This window comes from Crinia signifera, chromosome 9 (assembly GCF_055691185.1).
Source record: "Crinia signifera chromosome 9, ASM5569118v1, whole genome shotgun sequence".
Taxonomy (NCBI): Eukaryota; Metazoa; Chordata; class Amphibia; order Anura; family Myobatrachidae; genus Crinia; species Crinia signifera.
In genome coordinates, this window is record NC_139225.1 from 131542414 (window position 1) to 131561589 (window position 19176).

General features: G+C 45.2%; 1 protein-coding gene across 2 annotated transcripts in view; it reads right to left on the bottom strand.

Moving 5' to 3' along the window:
- LOC146036048 (cytochrome P450 2G1-like) overlaps positions 1 to 19176 on the bottom strand; it is a 66744-nt gene that overhangs the window by 41938 nt on the left and 5630 nt on the right. For both annotated transcript variants that reach the window (XM_083159819.1, XM_083159818.1), the window contains exons 2-4: positions 14754 to 14979; positions 11729 to 11891; positions 1804 to 1956 (exon numbers count right to left, since the gene is read on the bottom strand). In XM_083159819.1, coding sequence (XP_083015945.1) covers positions 1804 to 1956; positions 11729 to 11891; positions 14754 to 14933 — 496 coding nt within the window. In that variant the 5' untranslated portion in view covers positions 14934 to 14979. The remainder of the gene's footprint in view (positions 1 to 1803; positions 1957 to 11728; positions 11892 to 14753; positions 14980 to 19176) is intronic.

The following is a 19176-nucleotide window of genomic DNA, read 5'->3' on the forward strand; positions in this document are numbered from 1 at the left end:
ATCACCCACTTACTACCTCTTTTATGGTCTCCCTGAGGTCACCCAATGCTTCTCACTGTCACCCTTTGTCCCTCCCTGTTAATCACTGCCCCTCTATCTCCCACTATCCCTGCCTTTTCTCCACTACATCACCCTCTACCTCTCCCCGGTGTGACTGTCACTACCTCTCTCTCCTGTTGGTCTCTGCCTCTTTCAGACATCACTCTTTGCCTCTCGCTGTTACCTTTTCACTGTGCACTGCCTCTCTACATCATTCCCTTTGAGACAACACCATTGTGAGGCCATGGCCACTGTTCCAGGAGCTCACACAAATAACCTCTCCCACTGTCATGGTGACCCCCCCCCCCCCCCCTTTCACTTTGTTCAGGATCCGCGAGGGGGAGAGAAAACCACCCCCCCACCCTTTAAACCCTTTAACCAGTTATCTCATTTAACTGGCTATATCTTCGGAAGCAACTGACCCATTTTCATGAGTATCATATTGAAGAACTTTTGAGTGGGCTTTGATTGATTTTGGTCCAGTGAAACTGGAACATTTGGTTCCAGAGTAATCTGCCCTCAAAGAACATGAACAGCCATGAAATTACATTTCAAAAATAAAAAAAATCGGTTTACACATAATATCTCTGGAACCGATTGAGCGATATGGACCAGCCTGGTATCATATTGAAGGCCCAGCGATTTGGAATTGAATGATATCAACCACAAGCTTCTGTGATGCCAGGGCGGGAACTGGCAGCCGTCGGAACCGGGTGAGGGTCGGAATTGACGGGTCCCATATTATCCTATGGGGAAAAAAGTTACAGCTTTGCCAGGCGATATCTCCGGTTCCCGGGGGACTAGAGACACGGGGCTGGGCTCGTTGGAAAGCCCTGGTCCTCAGCTACAAAATGAAATGACAGGGGGGGCACGTGCCCGGGTGCCCCCCCCCCCCCTGAATCCGCCACTGGATGCAATGCGCGGTCCTCTCTGAGTCGCCCCAGCAGGAGAAGCAATCTGCAGAATTGCTCCCGGCTCCGGGCAAGCTTAGTGGGGATTGCATGCAATATATCGCATCCGTTCCTGCCACCCAGGAAGGTCCTGGGTGGCTCAAGGAAGCACTGTGTGCAAATCCTATGAGGGGAGAAGTTGTTGCAGTGTATGGGGGCCTTGAAAAGCATAGTTGGCCATAAAGACTTTTTTTCCATTTAAAATGCATTTGTCATCTACTACTGCCATGTAGACTGAAAAGTCTCTGCCCATTGGGAATTTTTGCACAGTTAGGATGCAATAGTGAATAGGTGGTCTGTATTAGCCCAAGTACTACAATATGGCCCATTCAGATTTGATAATACCGCAGATACACATCTTATGTGGCATGTCAGTGGCACTTGTCTGTTCCTGGTCCAAGATCCAATGACAATGATGATGATCACCAGTACAGATCTTGTTTTACATTGTTATAAAAATAATATGAGAGACATTTTTATACCAACCCTTCAAAAAATTCTAACCATTATTAGCACTGTGATCTAAAACATTTGGCACAAATTTCACCAAATTTGCTGCTACTAGCAGTAGGTATGCCAGATAGGGCTGGTGGCACTATCCTAGCAAAACCTGCAACATGAGCTCATCTTACTGTAGTGCCAACCAAGCCCTATGCCAGTCAGCACAAGGCTGTATTCTTTAGGTAACCCTGTAGGATAAAACAGCCCAATGCTGCTAGCAATAGCAATTTCCCCCTCTACTGGGTGTTTAATATTTTGTTAATAATAGTCTAAAATCTACAGTATACTCTAATTGTGTGCCCTTTGTACTAACCTTCAGTCTTCTTTAGTTCTGCCACCAAGCAGTGAGCCTCCTCCTGGATGTGATCTTCAGTGCTCCTTTTCCCAAAGCCAAAATCCCGCAAAGTGAGGAGAGAAAAACGACGGAGCGCCTTCCACCTCTCCAAATTGGTGGTATAAACTATGCCTGAGAGGAGCAAAATAAGTCCCATTATATCCATAAACATAAACGACTTTAAATATTGTAAACCTGAACTAGATATGGAAGTCCAGCAGATTGTGAATGTGGCCCATAAGGAGGGAATGTGGCCCATTCCTCAATGTGGCCCATTCCTCAAGCTACAATTTTAACTCTGTCCTTTTGCATATTACTCAATATAGAGGGAACATTGGTTATGTAGATAGTGTTATATGTGTTTTTATTTGTATACATATTTATATGTTATCTATAATATCTCAGTAACATAGTAGTATAGGTTGAAATAAGATGTACAGATGGAGCAGCTCTCATTAAAGCGGCTCCCGGTGCGACTATCACCATTGCCGTCCCGCGCCTAAACCCAGAATTGGGCACACGCGCACGAGACGCACGCACCCCATTCTCGGTCCCCATCTGCCAACCCACCCTCTTTTTCAGTTCTATAATGTTCTTTTGGTAGCGAGAAGCCCAGAATTGCACTCCAAATTCTAGATGAGGTCTAACCAGTGCCTTGTACAGTGGCATTTATGAAGGCTAGAATCTTGATGGCCTTATTGGCTGCTCCATGACACTGACCACTGCACCACAGTTTTTTTGTTGGATTTGGACTTGTAGATCCTTTTCCAGTTATGATTTACCCAATTCTACCCCATTTAGATTGTAAGTAGCACTCTAGTTGTGTCTCCCAAGATGCATAACTTTACATTTACCAACATTGGACCTCTTTTTCCATCTTTCCAACCATTCATCTAGTCATTTTCCATTCTAATCACCCAACACAGTTTTGAGTCATCCGCAAAGTATGAGTATTCCCTCCTCTAAATCATTAATAATTATGTCAAATAGAAAAGTCCCTAGCACCGATCCCTTATCATCTCCTTATAACATTGATTGTCATGATTTTTTATGTTACATTTCTTTGATATAATACACATTGGAAATACTCAGCATGTTTTAATATAAAAATAAGGAAATGTTATTGAAAATAATGGCATTTAATTAAACACACAAACGTAAACTACAGCATTTGCTAATGTGAAAAGAATGGCTGTCCATGGGGCTTTTATTCACATGTCAATGAACTCATTAAATTCAGTTGTATGGTTAATTAAACAAGCCCATTGTGTCAGTGGTAACACCTTCATAATCTCATTGTTCAATAACATAACAAATACACAGAAAACAATAAAAATCAGGAAGAGAAGACAAATATATTACATAATAGTATTCGAGTCATATTGTTAATACTTAGCTGAGTGTAATAACTTGTAACTTCCAACAAGAAAAAAACTCACCGAACCATGACATTTTGAAAATGAACCTTATAATTGTCCAAAAAAAAAGAGCTTTGGTGTAAAATTAAATCTATAGCTAAATTTATTGAAAAGTTTGTACATATGAATCACTATATATAAAATGCAAATCCCCCTCACCTTTTTGAGGCGAAGTACCACCAGTAAACACTAGAGGCCACTTAATGGACCAAATTACTCCTGAACAGAAAGTGAAACCAAAATTATATGTTTCAAACTTTCTGAATATGGAGAGAGGGAGCTGTGAAGACAGAGATTGGAGGTAGGAGCAGATAGGGACTGAGCCATCATTTTGACAGACTTACAACGAGTGTATAAATAAAGTTAAAATGTTCCTTCTCATAGCCAGGGGCGGATTGGCCATTATAGCCACCGGGAACTTTCCCGGGAGGCCGACGCTAGTGAGGCCGAAATTTGAGCAGGCTCAGTCATTGGGCTCAGCCGCACAGCGGCAGACGGCGTCACTGCCAGCCTCAGCCCAGTCCCTGTGTGGCCTGCAGTGACGTAACTATGCCTCCGCCGGCTGCGGTGGCGGGGAGGAGCCAGCGCCACAGCAGCACAGAGCCGGAGGTAGAGCTCCCACAAGGCTTATGCTCTGCTGCAGCAGCAGCAGCCAATAGGATACAGACAGTAATTCTCTCTCTACCTCTATCTAGCTGTCTATCTGTGTGAGGACCCTCAGTGACTCTGACGGGGAGGGTCACTGAGCGATGCGTCCACACAGACAGCCAGAGTCTACTCGCTTCCCCTCCCTCACTGCCAGTGCCTGCTGCCCCCCCTTCCACCCTGCCCGGCGCTGGGCGCCCCGCAACCCTTCCACTGTTGCCACCGCTCCCCCTTCTGCACTATGTGCATTAGAGAGCGGCAGCCAGCTGCTGCCTGGCCCGGCAACAGGGGGTCCCCAAAACAGCCCCCCATCCCACTTAATCGCACTGTAAATTACACAGTGCTAGCTCAACTGCCCGGCGGGTGGGCGTGGCTTCGCGGACCGGAGGGGCGGAGCTAAACGGACCCCGGTCGGTGGGCGGAGCTACATAGTTTGGTGGCTGCTGCTGCTGCTTGAGCAAGAGGGGAAGGAGATGCTGCAGTGCTAACCACAGTCTCAGGCCTGCCCAGAACCAGCCAGACTCTGTGGATGTTTAAAAGGTAAGAGTAAGGGTTATGGTATGTGTGTATATTTGGGGGGTGGGTTAGGCTGAGAGAGTTAGGCTCAGGGAAGGGGTAGTAAGTTTTAGGTGAGAGGGGGGGGGTAAGGGTTAGGCCTCAGGGTACGAGGGTTAAGCACTAGGGGGGAGGGTCAGAATTATCCTGTGGTGGGTCAAGACGGAGGGTTAGGGAGCTCATCGGCATAATAGTACACATGCCACAGGGTTCGTCAGCGTTATAGAGTGCAGGCGCGGGGCGATTAAGTGTGCCGTGGGATATCGTGCAGGGTAATAAAGCGCAGGCTACAGGGTGAGGGAGTGCGTCAGTGGGATATAGCGCAGGGTGAGGGAGTGCGTCAGTGGGATATAGTGCAGGGTGAGGGAGTGCGCTAGTGTGATATAGCGCAGGGTGAGGGAGTGCGCCAGTGTGATATAGCGCAGGGTGAGGGAGTGCGTCAGTGGGATATAGCGCAGGGTGAGGGAGTGCGTCAGTGTGATATAGCGCAGGGTGAGGAAATGCGTCAGTGGGATATAACGCAGGGTGAGGGAGTGCGTCAGTGGGATATAGCACAGGGTGAGGAAGTGCGCCAGTGGGATATAATGCAGGGTGAGGGAGTGCGCCAGTATGATATAGCGTAGGGTGAGGGAGTGCGCCAGTGTGATATAGCGCAGGCTGAGGGAGTGCGTCAGTGTGATATAGCGCAGGGTGAGGGAGTGCATCAGTGTGAGAGAATCAGGATGTGGGAGTGCGTCAGTGTGATAGAGCGCAAGTCCCAGGGTGAGGGAGTGCATCAGTGTGATAGAGAGAATACGGCTGCAGGGTGAGGGAGTGCTTCGGCGTGATAGAACGCAGGGAGAGGGTCGGTGTGATAGAGCGCAGGCCAAAGGGGGAGGGAGTGTGTCCAGTTTATGTTTCAGCATGGGAAGAAATTGATGATGTTTGATGGGGAGGGGGGCAGGGATAACAGTGTATGGGGCCCCATGGTTTCTGTCACTGGCCGCTGCAGAGAGCCCGCTGTGCACTGGCATGCACACAGGTAAAAATTCTGCTACTGTAACTGCACATTTAATCCAGGATGCGTTCCTCCGCTACTCTGGGTCGGGTGGTGGTGGTGGTAAGCAAGGGGGGAGTCTGGTCCTTTTTTATATATTTTACAAATTTCAATGTGTTCCTATTCCCTTTTCAATGGTAGATAGATAGATAGAGGTTCATACACACTGGAAATTTTTGCCCAGCATGTATGGATAACGGTGATGGGGAAAATGGACATTACGTGTGTGGTATATTCTGTAATGGGTGTTACCAGTGGCGGATTCAGGGGGGGGGGGGAACCAAGGCATGTGTCCCCCCCCCTGTCATTTAGGTGATTATTTTTTTTAATCTAGTTTAAGCCAGGAGCTGACACCAGAAACAAGAGCCGGGAGCTGGAGTCTGAACCTCGCGGGAGCCAGAAGAAGACAGGTAGAGGCAGGAGCCTGACCCTCGAAGCTGCCTGGAGCTGACAACAGAAGCAAGAGCCAGGAGCTGTGGTATGATCCTTGCGCTAGCCGGAAACTGACATCTAGAAGCAGGGGGTCTGACCCTCGCAGCTGGCAACCAGAAGCGGGAGCCGTGCAGCAGCCTGGAGCTTACAGCCGCAGGTAAGTTGGAGGTCTAGCGCAGCTTAGAATGTGGCCGTATGGCCCTCTACCTCACAAGCTGCTTCACACCACACTTGCATCAATGTTACATCACTCCATCTTTCTTTCTCCGTCTCTCCTTCTCTCTCTCTCTCTCTCTATCCACATCTGTCTCTTTTCCTTTCTCTCCCTTCCTTTACCCCTGATCTCTCCCTCCTCTCCATTTCTCTCTCTTCCCCTTATCTCACTCTTCCTCTCTCCCTCTTCATCTCTCTCTCTTCCTCTCTCCCATTCCTACTCCCCCCTTTTCTCTCTCTCCCTCCTTAGCCTCTATCGATTCCTAACTCTAATCCTCTCTTCCTTTGTCTCTCCCTCTCCATTTCCCTCTACCCCACTCTCTCTATCCCCCTCCTTTCTCTCCACCTCTCTCCCTCCCCGCCTTCTCCTCTATCCCCCTCCTCCTTCCCCACTATCTCTTTCTGTCACCTCTCATGTCATCCAATGTCTCTACCTGCCATCCTCTGTCACACATTGCCTTCTCCTGGCATCACCCACTTACTACCTCTTTTATGGTCTCCCTGAGGTCACCCAATGCTTCTCACTGTCACCCTTTGTCCCTCCCTGTTAATCACTGCCCCTCTATCTCCCACTATCCCTGCCTTTTCTCCACTACATCACCCTCTACCTCTCCCCGGTGTGACTGTCACTACCTCTCTCTCCTGTTGGTCTCTGCCTCTTTCAGACATCACTCTTTGCCTCTCGCTGTTACCTTTTCACTGTGCACTGCCTCTCTACATCATTCCCTTTGAGACAACACCATTGTGAGGCCATGGCCACTGTTCCAGGAGCTCACACAAATAACCTCTCCCACTGTCATGGTGACCCCCCCCCCCCCCCCTTTCACTTTGTTCAGGATCCGCCCCTGGGTATTACGGTGTGTGGCATAATGTGTAATTGGAATTATGTTGTTGCATAATGTGTATTTGGCATAACTGTATGTGGCATAATGGGTTATGGACATTACAGCATGTGGTAAAATGTGTAATAGGCATTATGACAATGGACATAATGTGTAAGGGTCATTATCGTGTGTGGTATAATATGTACTTTAATAGACATTACAGTGTGTGGCATATTCTGTAATGTGCATTACAGTGTGTGGCATATTGTCTAATAAGCATTGCTACACACCCTTTTTGGAATGGGCACTCCATAGGGTCTTCATAAATTGCTATGTTTTTAATTTGGGGGGCGGCATAATTTTACTGTTCACACTGGGAGCGCCGAATTGCCAACAAACAGTCCTTATATTTTTTTTATACATTGATTTTATTTTACACAGCATAGTCCTGGAGAGGACTCGAGGAGGCAGGGCAGTGGACCGCAGCACTGTTGGAGAGAGAACAGCAGGCGGAGGAGGCGGGGCTGCTTCCAGTAGAAGCAGACCCCAGTTCCATTTTCAGTTGTTTGGGCCGCCCCTGGCTCCGGCCGTTTCAGGTGGCCCGCGAATCAGCAAATGAGGGCAACCTGCTGTCACACGCAGGTTCCTGTGTGCACTGTGCAGGTGCCACTGTAGCCCCCGCCCCCTACAGCAAGACCACAGATGTGCCGCAGGACTATGGAGCTATGGAGCCGGGAGCATACAGGATTGGGAAGCAGTGCCTCATCGTAAGAAGCAGAAGCAGTGCCATTAGCAGGGAGGTAATGAGCCATTTCTGCAAACTGAGGCCCACCCCGAAGTAGTGGCTGATTGCTGATTGAAGTCACCACCCGGGGAAGGTGGTGTCAGTGTGACTGTGAATGTGGGGTGGGGAATTACTATATTCATATGAACCCGCACTAAGTTTGTAATGGGCGGAATTGGTGTTTGTAATTGTGTATGGTGCTGCACTGGCATTTTGTTGTTTTGTTGGGGAGGGGGGGGGGGTTGTTGTATATATGAATGGAGCTGGAGGAGGTGTGTCGAAGTATATATGATTGGATGGATAAATGAGAGGCAGTGTATGTTTCCATATACATGGATGAGAGTGGAGGTGGGTGCTTGTATGTATGTATATATGAGTGTATGTATAAAAGTGGTGGTATGACTGGCAGGGTGTATGAATGTATGAAAGCGGCAGGGTCTATATATGTATGTATGAGAGCGGCAGGGCGTATGTATGTATTAGCGCGGCAGGGTGTATGTATGTATGTATGTGTATATGAGAGCGGCAGGGACCATGTATGTATGTATGAGAGCGGCAGGTTGTATGTATGTATGTATGAGAGCGGCAGGGTGTATGTATGTATGTATGAGAGCGGCAGGTTGTATGTATGTATGAGAGCGGCAGGGTGTATGTATGTATGTATGAGAGCGGCAGGTTGTATGTATGTATGAGAGCGGCAGGGCGTATGTATGTATTAACGCGGCAGGGTGTATGTATGTATGTATGTGTATATGAGAGCGGCAGGGACCATGTATGTATGTATGAGAGCGAAAGGGACCAGTGTATGTATGTATGAGAGCGGCAGGGTCTATATATGTATGTATGAGAGCGGCAGGGCGTATTTATGTATGAGAGCGGCAGGGACCATGTATGTATGTATGAGAGCGGCAGGGACCATGTATGTATGTATGAGAGCGGCAGGGTCTATATATGTATGTATGAGAGCGGCAGGGCGTATTTATGTATGAGAGCGGCAGGGACCATGTATGTATGTATGAGAGCGGCAGGGACCATGTATGTATGTATGAGAGCGAAAGGGACCAGTGTATGTATGTATGAGAGCGGCAGGGTCTATATATGTATGTATGAGAGCGGCAGGGCGTATTTATGTATGAGAGCGGCAGGGACCATGTATGTATGTATGAGAGTGAAAGGGACCAGTGTATGTATGTATGAGAGCGGCAGGGTGTATGTATGTATGAGAGCGGCAGGGTGTATGTATGTATGAGAGCGGCAGGGTGTATGTATGTATGAGAGCGGCAGGGACCATGGATGTATGTATGTATGTATGAGAGCGGAAGGGACCGGGTGTATGTATGTATGAGAGCATCAGGGTGTATGTAAGTATGTATGAGAGCAGCAGGGTGTATGTATGCATGAGAGTGGCAGGATGTATGTATGTATGTATGTATGTATGAGAGCGGCAGTATGTATGTATGTATGTATGAGAGCGGCAGGGACCGGGTGTATGAATGTATGTATGAGTGGCAATTATTGATTTGTTGCCGCTGACATGAGGCCACTTCCAGAAATTTTCCAGGGCCACTTTTAGTCCCCAATCCGCCCCTGTCATAGCTGAAAAAGTTTATGATATGTCTGCATATCTACCACAGGAAAAGACAAAGTGAGGATAAAAGGTGAATGATAAAAGGTGTTCCAACAAATCAACACCTTCAGTAACTGCCATGTGTTTGAAAAATGACAGGAGCTAATTGGCTGGAGCATTGTTTAACATTTACAATGAGTGATAACAAGAATATCACTCGTTAAAACTGCATTTGTAAATTGGCTTAAATTACAATGTTCACATCTAGTGACTCATTAGGACCCATAGGTGTTACTAGTTTCAGTGCAATTATATTTTATGGCAAGTTACGGTATGCACCCCAAAATCTAAACCATTACAAATGTATTCCTGAACTGAAGGAAGTAGAAAAAATATACGTCAGGGAAGCAATATAGTAAATAGGTATCTAAAAGATATGTAACTCAACACAAAAAGAAAAGAAGACCCAATTTATGGTACAAACTGGAAAAGGGGAGAAATACTCAAAATCTTTCCCACATTATACTGTATTATGTACCTGGTACAATGTTAAACGCATTATTCTTGTCTTTAAACATTCTACTTTTTAACTCTGGCATCACTGGTTTTAATTTGGACCTTGTGTTGGAATAACTTTACATTTTAGTGAAATATAAACTACTCATTATATGCATGGTTGTACTGTAGATTCTTTGTTGTACTGTAAGTTGCACACTAGATCTTTCCGGTTTCTCCAGATTTCTAATTACTACACACTTGTCTGACTCAGAGTCAGGACTCCTGCCAAGTGTTTGCTCCCTCAGTCAGTGTTTTTCCATGCCATGCTCTCTTGCTTAACTGTATTATCTCTTATTAGGCAGTCTAGGTTGTGTGCCTGTAGACCTAGACGTTTTGATGAAGGCTCTGCATACCCGGTGCTGGACATGCCCCCGACAGTCGGGATCCCTTCAGCCATTTAGTCGGGATCCCGACTGTCAAAACTCCGACAGAAGGTTCCAGACGGTCACCAGCTATTCTCCCTCGTGGGGGTCCATGACCCCCAGAGAGAGAGAGATAAAAGAATAGGTGGCAAGTGTAGCGAGCCACCATGCCCACAAGGGGCTTTGTTGCACTCACCATGCTGTCTGAGTCCAGGCAGTCAGGATCCCGACGTTGGGCTAATGACTGTAGGGATCCCGACTGTCGGTACCCTATACCACACCCCTGCATACCCACCATGCAAGATATGTTTGCTGTGACATCTACCAAATTCTAGGAAACCTTGAGGTCAGAGTTTCCCAATCTCCACCAATGAAGTCCAGATTTAAGGTTATACATGCTTAGGTACAGATCACTGAAAAGGTGCATCTGATTCTTTGAGGGAATTCAGTTGTTTTGTGGATTTCCAAATGTGTCCATCAGAGCAATGCAATTGTTCCTCACTCATTGGTTGCACACCCCGCTTTGCATGGCTAAACTCTTCTAAAATTTTGTTTTGGCCACCCAAATGTCAAGTTTCTCTGTTGGGCATTCTAGTGAAAGAAGCATGGTAAAGCAGTTTAATCGCTCCCTATGTGCCTACACTGCTGTTGTTTCTTTCTTTATTAGAAGGTAAGAGACAGCAGCAGTGTAGGCACATAGAGAGTGATTCATTTGCTTTACCCTGTTGCTGTTACTAGATGACTCAACAGAGAGATCTGAAGTTTGGGTAAAGCAATTCTCCCATGATAGCATCTGGGTCTGTGCTCTTTCACAGGGCAGTTTCCTAGTCCTTCATTAGCGGCACGGGAGTCATGTGATACTGATGAGGCCAGTCTCTTGAGCTGCTTTGAACTGAGCTGTATGCAGTCTAAGCAGCAGCAGCCCCCCTCCCACCCCACCCCACCCTTCTTAATCAGGCCCTAATATTTAAATCATACTTGCCTACTTTTGAAAACTAGTTTCAGGGAGATTATAGTTGGTAGTAGAATTTTGCAAGGCGCCCCATTGAGGGAGTGTGTCATGCTCCACTTAAAGGGCGTGTCTAGTTCCATTTATGGAGAGATTGTGAATGTGGCACCTAGAAGCGTGGGTGTGTACTGCTACATCTGAGAGGAATCTTTTTAAATTACTTATATACAAATGTAGATGAGCCCCAAAGCAGTTAGCAAGAACTACTGTACTTTGTAAAGTGCTGGGAAATTGAGCAAATTTGGGAATATTAACGATAATATAATAAAGGTTATATTTTATGATTCCATTTTTTCAGTGCGCTCCCCAGAAAGCAGTCCCTTTTTTCTCTCTTGTACCAAACAGTGTCCTGCAGAATGAAGGGGGTTAGGCAACTATCATTTAAATCCTGTAAGAAAATAGCTCTTTAACAGTTATAGTAACTGTAACTGGCAAGTTTTATTCTTGCACACATCACAATATGGAAAAAGATGCCATAATAAAGAGAGATTAGTTACTGACCATAATCCTTGTAGAACGGTTTCCAGGCCGGCATTTCCCCCCGATTCAGATAGTCATCTCCTTTGTCTAAATAGACTTCTTTTACTAGGTTGTATCCAGTGACCACCACGACTCGACGGGACCCCAGATAGATGGTAAACACATCACCATATTTCTCACTGAGCTAAATGAGATAAAATATTAGTTTTTGGAATAGAAGGTTAATATGTTCAATGGAATTTCCAGTTCCTTCAAAATGTATTTTAATAGCAAACAATCATGATCAACTGTCTAAAGAAGATAAACCCACTTTAAAAAAAAAATGCTTCCTGTAAATAGTAAAATGGAGAGGTCTGTTTCCCGGATACGGCAACAGAGGCAATAAAATTCCTCTTTCCTTTCCCTTTATTCTCCAGACATCACAGCATGGATAATATTGACGGTGAGTTGGAATGACTCCGTGGGGAAATTTACAAATATGTGAGTTATATTTCAGATGGGATGTTGCTATGGGAAACCAATCAGATACTACAGTAGGAGCAAGTTTCATCTTTGCTCCTTTACCCATGGCTAGCCATGGCTATTCTATTGTTCTCAGCTGCAATACGTATTGTTATTGTATTATCTTCTAGAAGTTGCTAATTAAATAAGAAGTAGATTCTGAGTGGCAACCCATAGCAACATGCCATTTAAAATAGAATACCCATCTAAGTAAATTGCCCCAGTACAGATGGGTCAGGTCCCATCTTTGCAGGGGATGGCGCTGGCGCGTCCCCTTCCGGCGGCGCTTCCATCCGTTCCCCGGGTCCCCGCCGGCTTGCCGGCGGTAACCCGGGGTCCCCGCCACCTGCCCGTACCCCCCCCTAACCCCCCCTAACCCTGTCCGTCTCCCTGAGGCGGAGACGGACAGGGTTTCCGTCGCGCTAGCGACGGAGACTGAGACGCGCGTGCGCGTGAGACGCACGCGCGTCTCAGTCTCCTCGCTGGCGTGGCTGCTGGCGGGTCGCCAGCGCGTACGTTCTGGCGACCCGCCAGCAAGGATGACAATGATAACATACTGTATATTAATTTATGTCAGGATTTCTTATCATGTGTTTAGGGGAGGCAATCACTAGGTTGAAGTTTTGTCTAGAGTACTAAGAAGCCTTTTAAGCCCTGCCCACTGGCCTATGCCCTGCTCTCTTCTGCCCCCTCCCTCATGCTGGTGCATATGCTAACTCATTCCCAGCAGGTACGCTAGGTCAGCCGTAGGAAGGGTTGGACATGCAAAGACTCCCACTGCGCATAGATGATACAAAAGGGAAAGACCATTGCAGATTATGAAGTAGATATTGCCATCCTGGATAATTGTGTATTGGTATTGTATGTCAATATCCATTGGTGTGAGTGTGGTATGTTTTACCTACCCTCTATAGAAAAACATCCATCCTAATTTGCTTTGTTTTAGACAATCCTACACATATGTCCATTTCTTTTTTTCATATAACACCGTGAGGAATTATTGAAGAAAAAGAAAGAAAGAAAGAGAAGAAAAGTTACATTATTCCAAAAGGAACTTTTCACGTATAGCACTCTGGGAATAATCTAAAAATTCTTTAGTAATACAGATTTGTTTATTTAAATATGTGTAGTGATTCACAATTTATTTTCATGCGCCCGGCAAATGTTACTAAATACAACTGCATATTAAACACATGCAGGCCATCAAACCCCACACCTCCATCTGCGCAATCAAACCCCACACCTCCATCTGCGCAATCAATGAAAGTCAAATGACCATACTCAGAACTGCAAATACACATAGGTCCTTATTCTGGTTGACTCCAAAGGCTGCAAATTTCACAGCTTTGTAAGTCCCCCAGACACCCCCCCCCACACACACACACACACACACACACACATCCCATCCCCCCTGAAACCCCACTAGGAATTTTGGGGCCTGGGACTGATTTCCACTCTGGGGCCTCCTACCCCCTCATCTCCTTCCCCATCTCTCCACCCCTCATCCCCCCTCCCTTTACTTACCGCACGAATCCTGCTGCAGGTCCCGAAGCACAGGCTTCTTCAATGCAGCACCGGCTGGTGAGCCAATAAGAGCTTGTGTACCGGCAGCTGCTCTGATTGGCTAATGGTACACAAGCTCTGATTGGCTCAAAAGCCGGTGTAGCATTTTAATTGGTCGTCGGCTTCCTGCATTAAAGAAGCAGCCAGCACAGTGGAGGCAGTCGGTGGGGGGGTTGTGGTGGGCAAAATGAGCAGCCCGGCTCCTTCCAGAAGCCAGGGCCTGGGACAGCTGTCCCCAGAACACCCCCCTGCTGGCGGCCCTTCCCACAGGCATGCAAATGGATGATTTGCATAATCATCCATTCACAGCCTTGGGTGCCGGGGAGAAATCAATCGTCGACCATCAAATGATTTCTTCAGCACTCACAGATCCGAGACACCTCTATGTTGTCTCTGATCTGGGAGCGCCCTGTGCGGGAAGCAGGTTTGCAGCTAACATCCGCTGACGTCAGCTGCCCACCCCCCGTACCCGCATCATTGGGGACTTACCATGGGAATGCCCAACGTTCTCATGGGCAAACCCATGAAACACTGGGTGTTCCCATAGGCACATTCCCCGGCCCGCCACCCTACATTCCATGCCTGGACCTCTGTGTGCGAGCAGTGAGCGCTCGCACACAGTGGCTGCACATGCGCATAAAAACCTATGAGCATGTGCAGTTGCGAACAATCGCTCCCCCATGCGAACGCGCAGGGGAACGATTAAAATAGAATAACCCCCATAGTGGGCACATGTTATGACAAACAGCGAATGATATCACGAGTGACTTCTGAGTGTCTCATCTAGCTTCCTCCAGGCTTGTACTTTAAAGTATCGTGGTAGGCAAGTCATTCTGTCCTACAAGCATCTATCATGTTGCCTTACCTTGTACTCAGTTCTGCATTTGCAATACAAGACTGAAATAATTAGCAAAAGTGATCTAATATTACAATAGAGTAATATTACAAAACATTAGAAAATATTAATTAAGAGAGAACTTACTTTCATCAGAGAGTCCACTAAACCTCCCAATCCTATCTCTAAGACATTTCCTAGCAGTGGAAGTGGCGTTGGTCCAGGAGGAAGGTTCGGACAGCTCCATCGTCTCTTCAAACTTAGATACAAGATGAGGCAAGAGGCACATAAAATCAGTAGCAGTGTCAGATCTTGTTGTAGATCCATCCTGAGTTAGTTCCCACTGGCGTGTGTTCTCTGTGCGACTGACAGTCTGCCAAGACACAGCATGTTCAGTCAACCTCACCAATATAAGAGAGAACTTGTAGGTGTGGAACAATATCCAAGCAGTTCAAGAAATAATAATTCAAAGAGCTGCTATAATCTTCCTTCTTTCTAGTAGTGCAATATTCACAATAGTTAAATAATGTACAATAGACACAACAAAGATTATTTTGTAACACAGTAAATACTAAAAATGTTTTATATTCAGATATATGCGGGATCTAAATGTTGCCCGAGGCCAGGTACTCTGACTTTTTTAAAGGGACAATCACTTACAAGGCATCGTTTTTGCCTTGTAAGTAATTGCCCCTTTAAAAATAATTCCTAACTCAGGTGTCATTACATTCCGTCCATAGAGAGAAAACATACAGACAACACCAGGTGTGGTATAGAAGATCTACATTGTATAGACAGTAAGTCAGTACGTCAAAACCATATTGTCAACATGAATTAGGTAACAGGTTTAAAAAGTTTATACAGATTTAAACAATATCTTGTTTAAGAGAGCGCACATGACACTAATAAATTTCAAACAGATTTGTTAATTTATTAATATACACAATCAATAATAAAATACCATAAAATGACTAGACAGAATTAGCCGTGGGGGGGATTAAATGGTTAAACGGCTAATTCTGTCTAGTCATTTTATGGTATTTTATTATTGATTGTGTATATTAATAAATGAACAAACCTGTTTGAAATTTATTAGTGTCATGTGCGCTCTCTTAAACAAGATATTGTTTAAATCTGTATAAATTTTGGTCTATGTTGAGAGACACAGAGGTCCTCAATTGGGAGCTGCAATTGACACTATAAATAATTGACACCTGTTCTTATTGTTATTTGTGCGCCCGATCTAGTGACTCCTTCTCTGTTTCCCTTTGTGGGTCGGGAGACTGTGTGTTTAAATACATCACACATATCTCGTGAGACACATTGGTGGATTAGGAACATTATTGTGTTTTGTTAGGTTTAAAAAGGTCTACAAATGAAAGGTTGAAACTTTTTGGTTTGCTTTGGCTCCATCTTGTATATTTCATGTTCTGTGACCACCATCAGTAGGAACATAGACCTTCACGGACTCCCTTCACTCTACTGCTTTGAGCAAGGTAGATCACTCAGCTATTGCTGCACTCGCCTCAGGTTTCATATTGACCTTTTGGACCTAAAGCATGATACCCATATGGTTTTGATGTTTTTATTGTAGATCTATCATCTGGATCCAACAAATCATAAATGATAGACAGAGAGACAAAGTAAATATATGCTTGAACTCATCTTAGACATTATTAACACATTTAGCTGTATCTTCTTCTTTTAAAACAGGCAATATTAGTTTCAATTGTTGAAACATTTGAGACAGTTTGGACTTCAATTCCTTTAATAATACCCTTTCGTCTAAAGCACTCAAAACATGAGACCTTTGGTCAATGATTAGACAATGAATAAAGTCATTATTTGCTCATACTTTGAATGCCTGGACACAATACTGAACTCATGCAACATCCAGAGGTGTTATACTGTAAGTCCGCTCCGAGCGCTTTTGAGACAAGTATTTCCTTTAGAACATTCGGCTGTGTGCATGAATTAGTTACAGGTGTCATCAATGCATTTCGTCATATCACCGTCTTCTTCATGGATTTGAGTTATGATATATCCTAGTCATTTATAGTATCATCATCCAAATAGTTTGCAAAATAACACAATCTTAAATAAATTAAAAAATAAAAACAATCAAAGTTATTACCTAAAAAAGTTCTTTAAATAACACTGGCCATTTAATTTATAATATATACAGTGTATATAGGGAAAAAGAGAGAGAGAAATTTTGGATTAGCACGGGTATGTGCACCCTTGATATCCGCAGTATCTAATTTAGAAAAAAAAATGGTTGTTGGGTTTTCAGCACTGAAAAAATTAAATATAATAAAACATTCAGGAGTCTCAAGTGGTCTCCACAGTTCCCTTCCATCTCTGGAATGGGTGGGGTCTGCTGATAGGCTTCAGGGTGTTGGGAGATTGAAGGGATGGGCAGCACGGAACAATGAAATGATTACCATTCTTGTTGCACAGCACTGAGGTCATGAGTTCAATTCCCACCTTGACCCTTACTGTGCAGAGTTTGTATATTCTCCCCGAGCTTGCGTGTGTTACTTCCGGGTGCTCCAGATTCCTCCCACAACCCAAAACTATACTGATTAATTGGCTCCCAACAAAATGAACCCTAGAATGTCTGTGTGTGTGTGTGTGTGTGTGTGTGTGTTTGTGTGTACATGTTGTAGGGAATATAGATTGTAAGCTCCACTGGGGCAGGGATTGATGTAAATATTTAAATATTCTATGTAAATTGCTGTGGAATATGTTAATAAATACGGGATGCTGGGGGATGTAGTTCTCCCAGTGGCCAGCTCTGGGGGTTTACACTCATGCACACATTACATACACTCACAAGCATTGCATACTCATCTGTCACATGCAGCCGCGGCGGGTCACGGCGGGCATGCTACTCACCCGTCCGTGCCCATCACCGGCTGTCATGTTTCCCATGGGTTCCCAGCAGCAAGCGGGGGGCAATGGATTCAGCGGGGCTGTGCTGTAGCAGGGGACGTCGGGGCATGCAGAAGGGGGATTGACAGCACTAGGCGGCGCAGGGAGACCAGCAAAGCCATCTTGGTTGTGGGCAAATAAGTGATTGGGCCAGGTCATAATTTTTCCTGCATCTCTGCCCAGTCAGCCAATGTCAACCGCCCTTAGGGTACTTAGGGGATCTGCCTAGGCTGATCTGGGTCAGTACAAAGAGTCTTTTCAGCCATGCAGTTCTTGGGGAAGACCTCTGACTTTCCTAGTGCCTGTTGTTACTCTCTGCTCTACCTGTCTGTCATCTCCATTAGGACTCATATTCCTTGCATGCCCACAGCATACCCAGTTCGCTTTCTCCGGGCCTGTCTAATGGGTTCCCATCGTACCTTCACAGTACCTTCCTGATTCACTCCAGTCATTTACAGTCTTCTCTGTGACATCATCGTTGGATCCAATTATCTCGCCACCATAAACATTCTTCTTCCGCATATCAACTCTAACCTTCTTCTTCATCCATCATTATTCTCAAGCCTCTCTCATCCTCAGTTCCCCTATAGTAATCACCCCAAATTCTTTTAGCAAGCAAGGACCTGCTTAACTTAAGTTAAGCCAGTGACTTTGCCTCAAAGAAGTATTGGAGTAATTCCCATTTGTTTTCCTTTTATTACCATCCGCAAAAGCGGAGGTGGACTTGGGCGCTAATATCCCTTTAAAATGAATGAACACTTATAAGGAAAAGGGTTTTTCTATGAAAAAATGAGCAGCAATCTTCAAAAATTGCACTAGTGTCAGTGCAAAATATGTATGAAGTCTATGGCCTGGACCACAAACTTGTACAGCAAAATGTATATTATCCAAAAGGAAAAATAGGAAGATTGCGCTAATATATACAATAAATTCCAATGCACCATGGAGGGGATCACATTTATAGCAAAAGACTGGAGACTGCTTCAAACTGATGTATCAAAAAACAATTTAATTAACATACAAAGTATACATAAATATAGCTATTTATAGGGTGGCCACCTAAAAAATTAAACGTGTATATTAGCATATGCTATAATACCAATGTGCACATAAAAACAAGCTAAATGTTTAGCTCTGGATAAAAAAAAAAAAGGTAATGATAAAAACTGACAATCTTGCATATGTTGACACTGTGTCGACTGGGTTTAGTGTCAGACCATACTGGGGATATTTTAGTAGAATGCTGGTAGTAACAATGGGGCAGATGTATTAAGCCTTAACAAGAGATAAATACAAGGGTGATGAGGAGAGATAAACGTCCAGCCAATCAGCTCCTTACTGACTTTTTTCAAACACAGGCTGTAACATGGCAGTTAGCAGGTGATTGGCTGTGCGTTTATCTCTCCTTATCACCGTTGCATTTATCTCTTGTTAAAGCTTAATACATCTGCCCCAATGTCCTTTTTAGGAGCAATGGATCATAGCACAGTGAGCGCATACATCACCTGTGCTGCCGGATGGTAAGAGTCCTGTGCGGTGTTTGCTTGGTGGAGTGTCCCGTCTGAGGAGAATGACAGTGCGGACCTGGATGTAGTGGCCGGTATGCGTGTCTCTCACCCACGCTGCCGGAGATGTT